This window comes from Herpailurus yagouaroundi, unplaced genomic scaffold, assembly GCF_014898765.1.
Source record: "Herpailurus yagouaroundi ecotype Mexico unplaced genomic scaffold, PumYag 186, whole genome shotgun sequence".
In the NCBI taxonomy this organism is placed as follows: Eukaryota; Metazoa; Chordata; class Mammalia; order Carnivora; family Felidae; genus Herpailurus; species Herpailurus yagouaroundi.
Window position 1 is genome coordinate 29,736,141 of NW_024412417.1, and position 18,196 is coordinate 29,754,336.

The 18,196-nt window shown below is 36.0% G+C and overlaps 1 protein-coding gene across 3 annotated transcripts in view; it reads right to left on the reverse strand.

Annotated features, from left to right (window-relative positions):
• MRPL13 (mitochondrial ribosomal protein L13) overlaps positions 1-18,196 on the reverse strand; it is a 50,533-nt gene that overhangs the window by 13,432 nt on the left and 18,905 nt on the right. The window contains exons 4-7 of one of the 3 annotated variants that reach the window (XM_040494332.1): positions 15,725-15,785; positions 8,440-8,526; positions 2,189-2,310; positions 920-1,404 (exon numbers count right to left, since the gene is read on the reverse strand). In XM_040494332.1, coding sequence (XP_040350266.1) covers positions 1,350-1,404; positions 2,189-2,310; positions 8,440-8,526; positions 15,725-15,785 — 325 coding nt within the window. In that variant the 3' untranslated portion in view covers positions 920-1,349. Of the gene's footprint in view, positions 1-919; positions 1,405-2,188; positions 2,311-8,439; positions 8,527-15,724; positions 15,786-18,196 lie in introns of those variants that run through there. The other 2 variants (XM_040494334.1, XM_040494333.1) reach the window with 2 other exon arrangements.

The following is an 18,196-nucleotide window of genomic DNA, read 5'->3' on the forward strand; positions in this document are numbered from 1 at the left end:
GACAACATGCAGTTCCCTCACGGAGTCTAGTTACAGGAAGACAGTCAACAAAAAAAATCACCCTGATATTTTGTTACATTAGAATAAATGCAGTAAATGAAAAGGAAGTGTACAATAAGACCCTATTAAAGGGGGCTAATCCAGTTTAAGGAGTGTAGGAAGGACTTATGGAGGAGGTTATATTTAAATGCTTCACCATCTGTATACCTAGACATGTATCAAAAGGTCTGGCACATAGCATAAACTTGGTAGAAGTTTGTGCACCTGAATTAAATAATTGTTTTAATGCTGTTTCTCCATGTGTCTTAGTGCCCATGACGGTATCTTATACAGAAGAGGTAGCTGAAATATTATTTGTTGAGAAATTAAATTAATGAAGCAGTTTGCTTCTATGGAAAGAAAATAGGTTTTGCAATCAGACACAGTTGGGTTCAAATGCAGGCTATATACAAACCTGATGACCGTTGCCTTACACTTAAAAATAGGAATAATGTATCTATGTTATAGGCCTGTGGAGAGAATTAAATGCAATGCACGCAAAATACCTAGCACAGTGTTGGGCAATTGGTAAAGTGTCCAATAAATAGTTACTATAATAAATGTCACTAATAATTACATTATTTTGTTTATCTGCAGATTTAGTAAAGGAGTACCTTGATACAAGTCAGTAAAGTTAAAAAGATTCAAACAGAATATCCTAAAGACTTCTGTGTGGAAAGACTCTGAAGATTATATACATGTAATAACAACAGAGTCCAAGATTAGATTGCTGTGCATACTGACAATCCTGGGAAGGCTTATATTTTCACAAGTATGTGATTTCACCTATATTTCACAAACCTATCTGAGTAAAGAGCCAATAAAGGGATATGAATTTTCAGAGCACAGAGGGTAGTATCTGTGGGAAGATGAGCTGTCTTGTGTAGGTCGAGCAATAAGGATGTGTGGTTCTCTTTTAGACCTACTGTATATATTCTGTAAATGTCCCCAAGACTTCATTATATGAAGTACTATTCTACGCACTGGGGAGGCAATGACGAACAAGACACAGCCCTTGCTCTTGAAGAGCTAAGTGTGGTAATGACAGAGTTACACAGCAGGTAATATGGCAGAAGATGGCTGAGCACATAGTCTGGTCTTGATGTTTAGGCAAGACTTCTTATTGGTGGTGATATCTGAACTAAGGTCGAAAGAATGAGTTAGGGTTATTGCAGAGGATGAGGCGAGGGGCATGTTGTTTCAGGCAAAGTAATAGAACAAAAGCAAGAAAGAATTAAATTGCATGAAAAGGGTGACAATCTTAAACAAGCTGCTATTATTAGACTAATGAAGTGGGAAGAACGTAAGCTTCAGAGACAGAGAGGAGCCAGGTCACGGACAGCCTGGAAGGCCAGATAAGGAAACCTGGAAACAATCAGATGGGAAATAGTATGTCAAAACTCAGCAGCTTTCCGGACCATAGAGAGAGGAAATTGTGTAGAGGATACCAAAAAGTGTTTTATTATTTTGTTTTTCTATTTGGATCAAGGCTATTAATTATCCAGAATTAGGGGCGCCTGGGTGGCGCAGTCGGTTAAGCGTCCGACTTCAGCCAGGTCACGATCTCGCGGTCCGTGAGTTCGAACCCCGCATCAGGCTCTGGGCTGATGGCTCGGAGCCTGGAGCCTGTTTCCGATTCTGTGTCTCCCTCTCTCTGCCCCTCCCCCGTTCATGCTCTGTCTCTCTCTGTCCCCAAAATAAATAAAAAACGTTGAAAAAAAAAATTAAAAAAAAAATTATCCAGAATTAACGACTTTGCATTAGATGATATTCTCAGGTTAGTGAAGCAATCTGGAAAATGAAGAATCACTTTGTTTTAAGAAACGACAATTCATTCATCATTCCAAGAGACTACAGTCGATCCAAGTAATGCCATCCCAAACAAAGTATCTAGCAATCATAGGCACCTATGAACACCCCTGCAAGTACTGGGCAAGGTTTAAAGACTTCGAGACTTTTGGTTCTAACATCTACATGTAGAGTTTATTTGCTGTAGAAGATGCAAAGAGTATCCGAGGGAGTAAAAAATAAAAGTTTACTCTTCCCACCCTCAAGGATCTTGTCATTTGGTTAAGGAAACAGGGGATACTAAACTCAGCTTAAAAAAATAGAGAAACAGAAACAAAGACAGGAAAGAGAGAAGACTTACGGAGACCACACTCTTGGGAAAGCCTCGATTTCTTCCTTTGTGTACTCATCGAGGCGTCGGGGCACTTTCCGTGGCTGAGGAAGCTCCTCGACTAAATTCTCACGAATATCTTCTGGTATATCCTAGGTTAAATACAATTTAGGTTTACGTTTCTTAAAATATATCCCTTACTAACAAATTAGTAATACTTAGGAAGTATTAAAAAACAAACAAAAAATATTTACAATGAAGAAAACAGTATCATCTTTAAAACACCATGAAAATCCCCGAGAAGTACATTAATGATAAAAGTAATCTCATTATAATAATGTACCTTATATTTTAATCTTGACAAACCTATTTCTCATGACAAATTAGACATCTTCAGTTTTAAGGACTATCGAGTCACTAAGTCCTATCTATTTCTTTTAAACCATTTCATTTATTTCCCTCCTTTTAACTGAAAAAAGGCACTGCCTTGGCTGATTCCCACGATTTTTCACCTGATGAGTGAATGCACTGGGTCTGTGGCTTCCAGTGCCACAACCTTTAAGTTCACACTCCATGTTGTTGACAGAAAAAAACTTTGGAAAATGAAAGTCTGCTGGATCTTTGAGTCATTTAGCCAAAAAACATTTACTGAACTCCTTCTATGAACCAGAAGTTGTGCTAGGTGCTCAGAATATAAAAGAAAATAAAAAGATGGGCGCCTGGGTGGCTCAGTCAGTTAAGTGTCCCAACTTTCAGCTCAGGTCACGATCTTGTGGTTCGTGAGTTCGAGCCCTGTGTTGGGCTCTGTGCTGACAGCTCAGAGCCTGGAGCCCTCTTTGGATTCTGTGTTTCCCTCTCTGCCCCTCCCCCATTCACACTCTGTCTCTCTCTTTCTCTCAAAAATAAGTAAAACATTAAAAAAAAAATAAAAGAGAAAGTAAAAAGATGATGGCCTCCAAAGGCTTACAATTTCAAAAGGTCATTCCTCAAACCCATGTCCTCACTCCAAGGCCACTTCTGATGCTTCAGCCCTTCACACACACCCATCCATGGCTTTGAAGTTGTATTTTGAAAGAAAAACAGAAATTGAACAAAATAAAGGAAATGATAAAATAAGGAGCATGAGTAACCAAAAGAACTTACATTTATATTGTGCTCATGATACAGAAATAGGGGAAGGGAATTGTCTTGTGAGTGTGGATGGCTAGGTTAATTTTGGAGACTCTACTTAAATAATGGTTGGATATCAATATGAAAATTGTCCTATGAGTATTTCTTCAGGGATAGTAAATATATTTCCCTTTTTCCATAATAGCATGTTCCTAAACATTTCTTTTTAATTTTTTTTAACGTTTATTTATTTTTGAGACAGAGAGAGACAGAGCATGAACGGTGGAGGGTCAGAGAGAGGGAGACACAGAATCTGAAACAGGCTCCAGGCTCTGAGCTGTCAGCACAGAGCCTGATGCGGGGCTCGAACTCACAGACCGCGAGATCATGACCTGAGCCGAAGTCGGCCGCTCAACCGACTGAGCCACCCAGGCTCCCCGAAAACATTTCTTAAAAAAAGATTACTATAAAGTATAATTCTCTGCAAAGAGCATATCATAATTGGGAATCAAATGTGGGCAAGGACACGGCATCAAAATAGTTACTGTTTCCTATTCAATGTCTTAAGAATCAAAATACAATTTTGAAACAGCTTCAAAGAATCACAGAGCTCTATGGCATTATAAACTTGTTCTAAAACCTAATATGGCATAATTTTTATAATATTAAAAAAAACTTAAGTTGGCTTTTTAAAGTTATGGTTTGTATAGGGTAAGTCACTATCAATGTATACAAAATACAACAAATACTACTGACAATGTGTTTGTTCATTGAGAAGCATTGTAAAAATATTTAACATCCCTTCCCCAGTGTATTCAAGTCCCTAAGTTTAATTACATGGCACTGGTAAGCAAAGGATGCCTGGACATATTACACTGCTCTAATTTTTCACTTCCTGAAAAAGTCTACTTGCCAGTTTGATATTTATAAAAATTTATGAGTATTTCACACTCCATTAAAAAAATCCCTATATTATTTGCAAAGACAATTTCAAAAGTTGCCAAGTGCTTACACAGCAGAGGGTGTGGAACATAGTGGGTTAGTAAATGTTTGCTGAATTGAAGAGAATTTTGACTAAAATGAACTTACAAACTTTCCCCATTATTTGAACAGTTTACTGAAAGAATGCATTGAAACAGTGCAAAACGAGGAGTGAAAGTTGTTGATCAGGCATTACACACGAAATCTGGACGAGAGGAAAGTCCCTCCTTTAATCCGTACACACAGAAGGTAACCCAGCCATGATGACTGATGTGTTCAAGATTTAAGAGTTCTCTATACAGACTGAAAGATTAACCTAAATGAGGAATAAGGAAACGAATGAGTGGAATAAACAGGGGGTAAGGTGATAATATTTGCCTTATTACTTTTTTCAGTTTTTAAAGAAATTTCACATCTATAGAAAAGTTGTGAGAATACAGTGAACACTTCTCTAACCTTCACCTAAATTCACCAATTGTCAAAATAGGACATGTTTGCTTTCCTCCTTTTCACTATATACAAACACACATACACAACTTTTCTTTTTGGCTGAACCATTTGAGAGCAATCTGCAAATATTTCACCCCTAAATATTTCATTGTCTATTTCCTAAATTTAAGGATTGTCTCCTATATCACATTACAAATTCATGTTTAGGAAAATTAATATTGATGAAATATTTCCTACCTAATAATACAAGTGTGTATCCAAACCTCCCAAACTGATCAAATATTGTTTTATATATCTTTTTTTCAGAGTAAAATCCAGTCAAGGGTCACATGCTACACTTAGTTATTTATGCTGTTACTATGTTGTTGAACACACATAATAAATTCTTCAGCCTAGTCTCTTTTAATACAAAGACTATCCCTGCTTTTTCTTTCATGAAATTAATACTTTTGAAGAGTTCAGGCCAATTATGTTGTAGAATGTCCTTTTATTTGGATTTGTAGGATTGTTTCCTCATGATTAGACTTAGGTTAAACATTTTTGGCAGAACGCTAAATAGTCTGTGTTGGGTCTTCAGTGCTTCATTCAAAGCAGGAAGTACATGATGTTGGTCTGTTCCATGTTAATGTTAATGTTTGATCTCTTGGTTATGGTTGGTGTCCACCAGGTATCTTTAACATAAAAAAGTATCTTTCTCCTTTCAAACAGTAAGTACTCTATGGCCTGATGTTCTGACATTGTGTGAATATCTTGTTGTACAATAATCTTTTACCCAGTGACTATAGAATATGCTGATAATGGTAGCTTTTCTTTTTTTTTTTTAATTTTTTTTTTTCAACGTTTATTTATTTTTGGGACAGAGAGAGACAGAGCATGAACAGGGGAGGGGCAGAGAGAGGGAGACATAGAATCGGAAACAGGCTCCAGGCTCTGAGCCATCAGCCCAGAGCCTGACGCGGGGCTCGAACTCACGGACCGCGAGATGGTGACCTGGCTGAAGCCGGACGCTTAACCGACTGCGCCACCCAGGCGCCCCAATGGTAGCTTTTCTAATTCGGCATTATTTCTACATTTTTTAGGTGACGTTCTTCTCTAAAGAAAAGCTTTTTCTTCTCCAGAAAGGAAAAGGGAAATTATAACAATTAAAAATGATTTTTGGACTATCACCATGGGCTCATAGATTTTTGTTTCCTTTCCTTTTTCTTTTTTTTTAATGCTTATTTATTTTTGAAGGAGAGAGAGGTAGAGCATGAGAGGGGGAAGTGCAGAGAGAGAGGGAGACCCAGAATCCAAAGAAGGCTCCAGGCTCTGAGCTGTCAGCACAGAGCCCAACGTGGGGCTCAAACCCATGAACCGTGAGATCATGACCCGAGCTGAAGTCAGACACCCAACCGACTGAGCCACCCATGTGCCCCTAGATTTTTGTTTTCTATTCAACGTAATCCATTATTTTAACCATTCATTTTGAGGCTCACATCACACAGTCCCATACTTGGTCAGTGGGCACCAATTCAAAATGCCTCCTATGTTCTCTTGATATTTCCCCATCCGTTTTGAGCACTGCCTTACTTTCTGTGACTTATTATTTTTCCAGTATAAACAATGAAGATAATAATAATTGCGTGTGCATGTGTGTACTCCATAATAACTTTGGTCTTTCTCTGCTCCAGACCTAGAACCAACCATTTCTCCAAGGTGAACCAGGTTCTTTTTAGTCAGAAATAGCACTCAGAAAACAAGATCTGGGCACTAGTTGTGCTTACTTCTACTACTGCTGTCATTTTATTTTTGAATAAAATCTTAACATGATAACAAAGTTAAAATAAAAAAATAAATAATCTTTAAGGCATACTCCAAAAACCTTATTCTCTTCCCTATTCCTTTTGTCCTTTTGTGCCCATGCTTCAGTAAGTAGCCATCTTTATTTTCTCAATTATTCTTCCTGTGTTTCTTTGTATAGTAAGCAGCAGTTATAGTATGTATGTGTGTGTAAACATATGTATGTGTATATGCAGACAAAAGGTAGTATGCTATCTATATTTTTTCACTTACCAATATATCCTAGAAAGCATTAGTTATCAAATCATAAGAATATTTGGCGTTCTTTTTTTATAACTGCATAGTACCCGACTAAATGGATATAACATAGTTTATCCAATTTCCTCTGAATAAATACTAGTTTCTATTATTGTACTATTATAAATAATGTGAAACAATAATTTTGTGTATCTTCAGAGAAAATAGAATGCTGGATTAAGCCTGACTTTCCTTATGTATGTATTCTGTGTAACGTTATCTAATTCTCTGATTCCTTATGAGTTGCACCATTTTGTACTCCTAGCAATCTGAGTGCCTACTTCCCTATGGCCTGGACAACAAACTGTGTAGCAAGCTTCTGAATATTTGACAATTTTTTTTGGGGGGGGAAGTGGACTCATTAATTTTATAGTCTGAAATTATTTAAGTAATTTGTTGTAGTTGAACTACCATGAATACTTAAAACATCCACATTCAAACTTGACTGCCTAATAACTAAGATTTTATATCTACATTATCATTTTTTGTTTTTTTAGAAATTATGGTTTCTAAAAAAAATGGGAGAGTACAATCAGAAATCGGAGTTTTAGGGGGGCCTGGTTGGCTCAGTCAGTTAGCAGCTGACTCTTGATTTCAGCTCAGGTCATGATCCCAGGGTCATGGGGTTGAGTCCTCAGTCAGGCTCCATGAAGAATGTGGAACCTGCTTGAGTGCTTGAGATTCTCATTCTCTCTCTCTCTCTCTCTCTCTCTCTCTCTCTCTCTCTCTCCCCTCCCCCTCCCTCTCTGCCCCTCTCCCTGGCTCGCATGTGCTCTTTCTCTCAAATAAGAAAAAAATAAATTAAAAAAAAGAACTAGGAGTTTTAAAACTGTGCTTTCATGAAGGTCATTTATCCTTAGATGATGACACTACTCCCATACTTGTTACTTCAGAGGTAAAGTGAATACTGGAAAATTCTACTCATTCATGCAAAGCAAAAGTAATACATTAACCATTTTGATAAAAGCACGAATAATTTACTCATGCATTGCTTAAGCTAAGTAAATAGAGCACACAGTGATTTAAATCACTGATATTAACTTGATAGTCTGGAATTCATTTCCACATTATTCCTCTAGTAGGAACCCTAAGGACAACAATCACAACCATGGTAATGACAGCAAATAGCACTTACTGTGTCAGGCCCTGTTCTAAGCATTCCACAAATGTTATCTCATTTAACTCTTATCACAACCTTAGCAAGTAGGTACCATTATTTCCATTATACTGATGAGAAAACAGATAATGACATCAGTAAATGGTGATCATGAATTCTAATCCAGATACCTGATTCCAGAGCTTGGACTCAAATATTTTATTATAGAACTTCTAGTGTTTCATTACAGTATACTGAACAGAAAAGCTCAAGTACTTAAAATAGTTTAACAGTGATAAATGAAAATGTTTTTTTTCAAGTACATTTTTAACCGAATACATTTTGAATAGGAACAAGTATTCTAAAATTAAACCAAGGAAAATAAATTAGCAACCAAACCTAAGCTATTAGTTCACGATTCATGCAAATTTTGCTACTAGTCACCTGAAATGTAAATGAAATTCACACGTTTTTTGTAGCTGATGAAATCAACGAGTACCCTCAATTTAACAGGTATTCTGGCCATGGTTCCTTGTTGACGCATCATAACTAACAACCACTGACTTACCTCATCTGGGAAAAGATGCAACCTCTGCATCAGAGTTCTTCTGTGAAGGTTTTTTGGCAGCATGCCATAAATAGCTAGTTTCACAATCTGAAAAACAGACATATATAGGATTCAGTAAGAAAAATCTGACATTTTCAGATAGTGATGAAAACAAGTGGGCTCAGACTCAAGTGAAATGAAAGGAATTGAGACCTAAGTAGACATGTGGCAGCAACAGCAAAAGAATCATTATTTTGTACATTACTATTTTCTTTAGGCTTTATTTGACTTAATTTATTTTAAAGGAAAAGCACAAAACGAGATTATTTTTAATCTCCTATGTGCAAATTATAGCTAGAATAAGAAAGAAAGCTTGTACAAGCTTTCTCTAAGATTATACAAAAACCTATGACTCAAATAATCTGTTACATACTGAATTGAGCAGAACCTAGGGAGGCCTTACTCCTGTTTTCTCCAGGTAGGTGATCAGGAAGTTTCCAATTCGTAAAGTTAGTCTGACCCTACAGTTATGAGACTGACTCTAAGTCACAAATCCACAACAATGGTAAGGTTATCATTCACTGAAAAATTACTGTGTATGGTGGTTAGTTGCATTATATGTTATCTTGTTTAGGATGCTGAGTCTCATTCCACAGGTGAGGAAACAGATTTAGTGAGGTTAAAGAACTCCCCCAACTTCATATACCTAGTAAGTGGCAGTGCTGGAATTCAAACCAGGCAGTCTTACTTCCAGAATAGAAACATGGTACAAGCAATCACATCTATAATGTGTTTCTCTCTGTAACTTCTCAAGAAGACAAAAAATCCTTTCTCTCTACCATACCCATTTTCAAGATGGCAAACTAACCTTTCCATGATTTACATTTCCCCTTTTAAGATTATCCTCATTGTTGGTCTGAATGTGATTTGATGTATACTTTGTCAAGAGAAGGCCACAGAGTGTCATTCTGTGTTCCATAACCTCCTGGGGGCCTGCTGGTATATAGGACCTACAAATATACTGCAAGGTCCTCATAAAACTGCTGATAGGGACATCTGAAGGGTTGTATCAATTTTTACCATCTGTGCTCATATTCCAAGGATGTAATTTGACACTTATTAGAGCTAATTCGCTAAATTAGACATGATAGAACAGGGTTGTCCTATAAGAAGATTTCCTATTCCTTTGATTTTCTCATCAAATCAGACCACAAAACCTAACTACATACAAAAGCTAGTGGTATCTCTTAATACATTTTCCAATTTAGTGCTGTTAATACTCTATGTTCTGGAGATTTTAATAGAGACTTACATTGTTAAAATTAAAAGCAATAAAAAATTCAGTTACTCAGTCACACAAGCCACATTTCAAGTGGTCAACTGCCACATGCACCTAGTGGTTACCATATTTATCAGTACAGACAGAAGAACATTTTCATCATGACAGAAATTTCTATTAGCACTGATCTAGATATTAGTCTTTACAATTTTAAATAAAAAAAATTAATGTTTATTTATTTTTGAGGTGGGGGGAGGGGCAGAGAAAGAGGAAACACAGAATCCAAAGCAGCTCCAGGCTCTGAACTGTCAGCACAGAGCTCGACGTGGGGCTTGAACTCATAAACTGTGAGACCACGACCTGAGCCAAAGTCAGATGCTTAACCAACTGAGCCACCTGGGCACCCCTAAGATTTTTAATTTTTAAAAGTCTTAAACAGAAACTGACAATATTAACATTATGCAGCACCTTATCTGGACAAGCCAGCCATTATATCCTCTGAATATTATCCTAGCAGCAATTTTATCATTTTGGTAGGGTTACATGCCATTTAGGTTTCATGTTCTTAACAAAATTTAACTGTAGTCACTTGAACTAACAAGTTGGTTTTTGAAAAACTCTCCCTATTAAAAAAATGCACCGAGGGGCGCCTGGGTGGCGCAGTCGGTTAAGCGTCCGACTTCAGCCAGGTCACAATCTCGCGGTCCGTGAGTTCGAGCCCCGCGTCGGGCTCTGGGCTGATGGCTTGGAGCCTGGAGCCTGTTTCCGATTCTGTGTCTCCCTCTCTCTCTGCCCCTCCCCCGTTCATGCTGTGTCTCTCTCTGTCTCAAAAATAAATAAAACGTTAAAAAAATTAAAAAAAAAAAAATGCACCGTAACACCCAAATTAGAGGCAGCCACAAAGTGTAGAAAGGTTATAAGCTGACAGGGGAGAGAAAAAGACATACAAACAATATACTCCCCCAAATAATAACACAACACGTGCATGCAATCAATCAATCAATTATAGCTGTACAGACTTATGTATAAGTTCTAAGGAATTCAAAAAGTGAGAAAGAGTAAAAGTGAGGTTAATAAATACTCAAGACCTTCCACATACAACCTGTAAACTAGGGCACATGCCATTTGTTTCACTCAAAATAACTTTACTAACTACAGGAGGGGGGAAAAACAAGAAAGGAACCATGTTAGAAAACAATACAAGGACAAAAACTCTTCAACTATAACTATGGTAGGGATAAGGAAAAGCTCAATCAACATATTTACTTGAGTTTATAATTAATGACATATATGATTATAATATTTTGAAATATTTAATTTTTTTAATGTTTATTCATTTTTAAAAGATAGAGACAGAGCACAAGCAGGGATGGGGCAGAGAGAGAGGGGGACACAAAATCTGAAGCAGACTCCAGGCCCTGAGCTGTCAGCACAGAGCCCAACACAGGGCTCGAACTCATGAACCACGAGATCATGACCTGAGCCGAAGTCAGACACTCGACAGACTGAGCCACCCAGGCGCCCCAATATTTTGAAATATTTAATAACCTACTAATAACTATTTAAGTGTACTATTTAATGTATTTTACAAATAATATTCCAGGGCTGTACTAATAATCAGAAGGACGCATTATGAAACAAACTCTCTTACAAGCCCATATACCAAGTACTGATTAGCAAATTATGTCTGCTGGCAGAAGACCTACTGTTCCAGGCAGACACTTAAGAACTTGATTTGGAAGTAAAATAACTGACCTCTTCCTTAGCAAGTTGTTCCTTTTCAAAACACAAAGTTAAAATTAATAACTTAAAAAAAGAATTAACATAATGTAAATGAGGTAATAATTCAAATGGATTTAATTCTGAACTGTTTTCCAGGACTTCATCAAACATTTTGTAATGTATTCTAATATTTGTTTATAAAACATAAGTTGGAACAGTTTCTACAAATGGTATCAAATGCCAAATTCTTATAAAAAAGTAGGACTCTACTGCCTCCTAGTGTACAGTGAGCATGCCAGAATAACAAAGAAACTTAAATTTTAAAAATATTTATTAAATAGTAAAACTACAATTTATTGTAGCACCTACAGTACACACTATCAGCAGCCCTTACAAGTTTTTAATACCATATATACAATCCATATAGTCAAAATAGGATATTTTATTGATCTGTAATAGCCCCAAAACACATCTTGAAATAGAAGATTAAATATTTCTTAAGGAATCTCTGAGCATAGTTTTGTAAAATACGCATAAATGATAAGAAGTAAAATGTCCCCCTTTCCCTCACCCCCAAGAAAAGTGTAGGCAGTATTACACCAAACAAATGGTTGCATCCTAACAATACGTGTTTATTTTTATTCGCTATTGTAGGGAAATACAAAAGAATGTCTTCACGGCACACTTTGTTCATTTATAAATGTATTTAGGTAAAAAGCTAAAATAGTTCCTAATGAGGAAAATGTTATCTATCTTATGTGTATATTTCAAAGACTGGGTTGTGAAGTGGAAAGGAAGGAAATATAAAATTGTGAAATGGCAACAGGAGACTTCGCTTCTAGCAATACTGAAAGGTAATATTTAGGTTAAAACTTTCTCCTAGTATATTACTCAAATAATAAGTAATGTTAATGAAGTTAATAATATGTTTTTAAAGATCTTTTCTAAAGCATGGAAACAACTGGAGGTCAGAAGTAGGACAAAGTACTACCAAAAAAAAAAAAAAAAAAAAAAGTCCTGAGGCTGGCATTTGCCCAGAGGGCATCAGCTTAGTGCAGGGTTTGGGTTTCAAAGGACTACCTCTTTTTGGTCAGGAAGTAGATTCAAAGACTTCCTCATAAACCTAGGTTTTCAACAGAAAGCCAACATCCAGGGTGTACAGTGGAGAAATTGAAAAATTCAAATCTTTCCTGATAGGAAACAGATAACTATGAGCCTTACTGCACAAGGCTTCAAGGCCTAAAATTCACCCTTGGGATCAAAACCCAGAAGTCTAGAGTATAGCCTAAACAGGTCTTAGGTTGGTATAGCTTCATGCATCTGCCAGAAGCTAAGTCAATCTTTTGTGAATAAATCCACTTGGAAGACACAGGTCTCAAAGAATTCTCAGTGATGAAGTTTCAAGGGCCATGACTTTATCAAGTGTCCTGAGCAGAAACAATAAATTGCAAAGCCACGAAGAACACAAATATTAGAATCAGATATAAACACTAAGAATTAGGTTTACAATGCTTAAAAAATATAAGGAACCAAAGTATGACAAAGAAACAGAAAGACTGTCAAAACTGAGCAGCAAACTTGAAAAAGAAACAAGTAGTAAAACTTCATGGGAAAAAAAAAATTCAAATTAGAAACTCACTAAAAGGGGGTGGGTGGTTGGGTGGCTCAGTCAGTTAGACAGCCAACTCTTGATTTTGGCTCAAGTCATGATCTCATGGTTTGTGGGATTGAGCCCCACCCACGTTGAGCTCTGCATTGACAGTGTGGAGCCTGCTTGGGATTCTCTCTCTCCCTCTCTCTCTCTGCCCCTCCCCTGCCCACATGCTCTCTCCCTCTCTCAAAATAAATAAACATAAAAAAAAAAAAAGGAAACTCAATAAAAGGGTTGATTGGATTAGATATAGGTAAAAAAGATAATTAGAGAAAGTAGAACATTAAGAAATTATTGACAAGGGGCGCCTAGGTGGCTCAGTCTGTTAAGTGTCCGACTTTGGCCCAGGTCATGATCTCACAGTTTGTGGGTTACAGCCTTGCATCAGGGTCTGTGCTGACAGCTCAGAGCCTGGAGCTGCTTCGGATTCTGTGTCTGCCTCTCTCTCTGCCCCTCCCCTGCTTGTGCTCTCTCAAAAAATAAATAAATGTTAAAAAAATTAAAAAGAAATTATTGACAATGCAGCACAATGTCAGACAGGGAGACATAAAATATGGAAGAGAGCTAATGATTCATGTACAATGAGACAGTCAACTGCAAATGTAATCAGATTTCCAAAGGGAAAGAACAGATAGAGAATAAAGGGAATAAGAGAGCACATAAGAGCTGACAAATTTTCAGCACTGAAGATGCCAGTCCTTAAGCAAAATAAGTAAGATTTGAAAAGAAACAGGAAAACTAAAATCAAAGGAAAGATCTCAGAAGGATCCCCCCACCCCTGCAAAAGAGACAGAATACATACAAAGAAACAGTTCAACTGACATCTAACATATCAATAGCAATAACAGAAGCTAAAATCTGCTTGTACAGTAGCTTCAAACAGGTGAGAGAGAAAAATGGTTATCCTAGAATTGCACATACTAAATAAGCAAAACTATCTTTCAAGAAGAAAGCAAAAATAAAGACAGTTTCAGACAAAAATAAAAAGCTTATTATTAAAAGAATGTTATGATAGGAATGTCAAAAGAAGTATTTCAAGAAGGAAATTAATCCCAAAGGAAGACTGTTATGGGAAAAGGATTTGTAAGCAAAGAAAATAATAAAAAATCAGTTAACTGTATAAAACAGTAACAAGAATGTTGAATTGGGAGGGTTTTAAAAATTGTTGACTGTGTGAGGGACAGTAGGTGTTAAAAATCGTCTAAGGACCTTGTTTTGATCTGGAAGAAAGTAAAGACTGATTACTCTTAGACTTCTAATAAATAAACTCAATCCAAAAGAAGGCAAGAAAGAAGGAGATGAAAAAATTAAATAAAATCTCCTTTCTTGCCTTCTTTCGGGTTGAGTTTGTTTATTAGAAGTGTAAGATTAATCAATTATCTTTACTTTCCTCCAGATCAAACAAGGTCCTTAGAAAATTTTTGTGGTTTATACATACAATGGAATACTACTTGGCAAGCAATGAGAGAGAATGAAATTTTGCCATTTGCAACAATGTGGATGTAAGTGGAGAGTATTATGCTAAGTGAAATAAGTCAGTCAGAGAAAGAGATCATGTGTTTTCACTCATATATGGAACTTGAGAAACTTAACAGAAGACCATGGGGGAAAGGAAGGGGAAAAAATAGTTCCAAACGGAGAGGGATGCAAACCATAAGAGACTCTAAATACAAAGAACAAACTGAGGATTGATGGTGGCGGGGGTGGGGTGGGAGGGGAAAACAGGTGTGATGGGTATTGAGGAGGGCACTTGTTGGGATGAGTACTGGGTATTGTATGTAAGCATAGGAAGCTTAGGAATCTACCCCCGAAGCCAAGAGCCACTGTATATACTATATATTAGCTAACTTGACAATAAATTATGTTTAAAAAAATCATATAAAGCACATAGTACTATGCTTAGGATGTTAACGATCAATAAATATGACCTCTGTGACAGAAGAATAAATAAGTAAATAAATAAAATAAATAAATAAACAAATAAATAAATAGATTTAAAGTAGAATGATTTCTTGGGCAAACACTATCAAAAGAAGGCTGATATAGTTTACTAAAAAAACAAAAAGACCTCGAGATAAAAAGTATAATTAGAGACAAAAATGGCTGTTGGTACCATGATTAATTGTTAGGAAGAATGTAATTCCAAACTTAAATTCATCTAACACTAAATCTTCAAAACATACAAAACAAAAACTGACAGAAATACAGGGGAAAACTAAACCCACAATTGAGTTCGGAACAGAACTCTTTCAGGTAATCAATAAATCAAATAAACAAAAAAAAGGTCAGTAAGACTTTTTTTGATTGGAATGTACTTTGCATTTTTGATATAATGGATGTATAATCATACATAGATATATACATCTCTCTCTCCAAGACATTTTCAGCAAACATATTCTAGATAATCACGCAAGTATCAAGTAATTAAAAAGAAAAGCAACAAAACTGGCTAAATGCAAAACATAGTAAACAGTAATTATATAGAATTGAATGATAATGAAATAATGCTTATCAAAACTTGTGTGATACAGTTAAAGTGCAGAATTTATAGCCTTGAATGGTAGCTACATTAGAAGAGGAGCTAGACTGGAAAAACAGTTCCTGAACCAGTCTTCCCACAGATGATTAATAAATAAAAAATACAATAAACTTACTGCTACTGGATCCTTCTGGTGAAGTTGAGCAGCTGTTACTTGTCTAAATCCACCTGGATAGCTGTTAAAAGAAGCAAAGACATTAAAACTGGGAGTAGGCTATGATATACTATTTCTTGAAATGTATATGGTTTTATAATATGAAAACTATTTTTATTATAAAGTTATTCTTGTTTCTGGAAACTATGATGTTCATTAGTGTCTTAAAAATTAAGTAGTAACCTATGCTATTCGAAATACTGTTCTTTTTAAGTGGTCAACTGTCTTCATTTCATAAAAGTTGCACATCTTGGAAAATTCTTAGCATAACTATTGTTTTCATTCATTCTGAAGTAGTTGTTCATGCTTGAATTTAAGAAAGGAAAAGCAGTGAGCCAATATGCTTCACATTCCCTGCCATATCAGAATGTCTATATAACCTAGGGGTCGGGTTTGGGGAAAACAGGGGTAGCCACTTTGGGTCTAAGTCCAGTTCATACTCAAAACAGGGAATGATCCTGTTTCCTGTTAATAGTTGGTAAAAGACCACCAAGAGTTATATGTTGGTCCTAAGTGATACAATACTGTGTTCATATCAAATTTATACATAAAATAGATAAATGGAGATTTAAAATACATATAAATATTTGGGACAGTATTGATGGCAGCTTAGTAACTTGGATGCCCCAGATCCCAGTCTGGAATCTAGGTTTGCCAGTGGCTACCAGTTTAATAGTAGGCAACTTGCTTTACTTCTTTATGTAAGAGTTTACTCATATGAGAAAATGTTTGTGAAAGTGCTTAAGAAATTTAAAACAAAAACAAGATACAGATGTAAGGTTTCATTATGTTGAATGGATAAAGCCTAAATGATTTTTGAGGAAGGGGAAAAGAAAACATAAACTCAGTGGACTCTGCAAGAAGTTAAAGATTACCTAAATGTAATTCCTTTCATAAGTTTCAATCAGACTTAAAAACATTTGAAAGAACCACATTTCAGGAATAAAATTTAAAAAAGCAGATTTAGAAGTTTGCTGAGAAAGACGGATAATATTCAAAGTGATACTTTCATTTGTTTCAAGGGATTTCAGTTTCAGAAAAAGAAATACCTGTCTAGACTTCAATTCCTGTATTCTTTCTCTCTGTGGAAAAAAAGTACTTTACAACTTCTACGCTAAAGATCACCTTTCTGTTTTTAACATTGGGATGCCAAGTTCTAAAGTATAATACCATTTACATTTTAGTTCATGAGTTTGGACTTTATTCTGAAGAATCTGGAAAGGTGGCATAAAATTCTGAGTAGAGGAATGATTTGAATAATGTAATACTCAGTTGATTTTTACTGGTGACAGAGTAACTACACTTCTTCCTCCACTGTGGGATAGCCTAAATGGAAGAGAAGAAACTTTGTTTAACATGTTCATCATTTTTTTTCAATGCAAATTAATTCAGTAAATACTTACTGTGTGCCTACTGTGCTGGGTGCTGGGGATATGTAGACAAATATGACAGTATCCCATCCACAAAAAAATGACTACGTGAATTCTACTGAGGCATCTAACAGTAAGCTGTATTTCTAATCCTACCAATACATTTATATGACTGAACAGTTAGATGTCAAAGTTCAGGGTGCACACATACATATCTCACCTGACCTCCAAAATAATGAGAAGTGAATGTTTATGAAATATTTGGACAAGAAAACATTTTCTGAGACTAGAAAACATAGAACAAATTATAAGGGAAAAGAGAGATTTAATTACATAAAAGTTAAATAACCATACAACAAAGGACATCATAAAGAAAATTTGTAAAAAGTAAACTATATAATAGTGGACTAATATCCTTAATAGATAAAATGTTCAGAGAACATGCTAAGGAAAGCATTGATACCTTATAATAATGCAAATGTAAACAATCAGATGTCCATCAAAGTAGCACAATCTTATTACTAAATCATTATTAATGATGTGCTGTGGCAGCAGTTTTATAAAACCAGGCATTCTTATGCACTTTAATTGATAATTAAAAGATCAATTATCATCCCTTTGATCTTGAAATTCACTACACTTCCAGTTTTATTTTAAATTATCCTATATATTAGGGGCACTTGTACCCCAATGTTCATAGCAGCACTCTCAACAATAGCCAAATTATGGAAAGAGCCTAAATGCCCATCAACTGATGAATGGATAAAGAAATTGTGGTTTATATACACTATGGAATACTACGTGGCAATGAGAAAAAGTGAAATATGGCCTTTTGTAGCAACGTGGATGGAACTGGAGAGTGTGATGCTAAGTGAAATAAGCCATACAGAGAAAGACAGATACCATATGGTTTCACTCTTATGTGGATCCTGAGAAACTTAACAGGAACCCATGGGGGAGGGGAAGGAAAAAAAATAAAAAAGAGGTTAGAGTGGGAGAGAGCCAAAGTATAAGAGACTGTTGAGAACTGAGAGCAAACTGAGGGTTGATGGGGGGTGGGAGG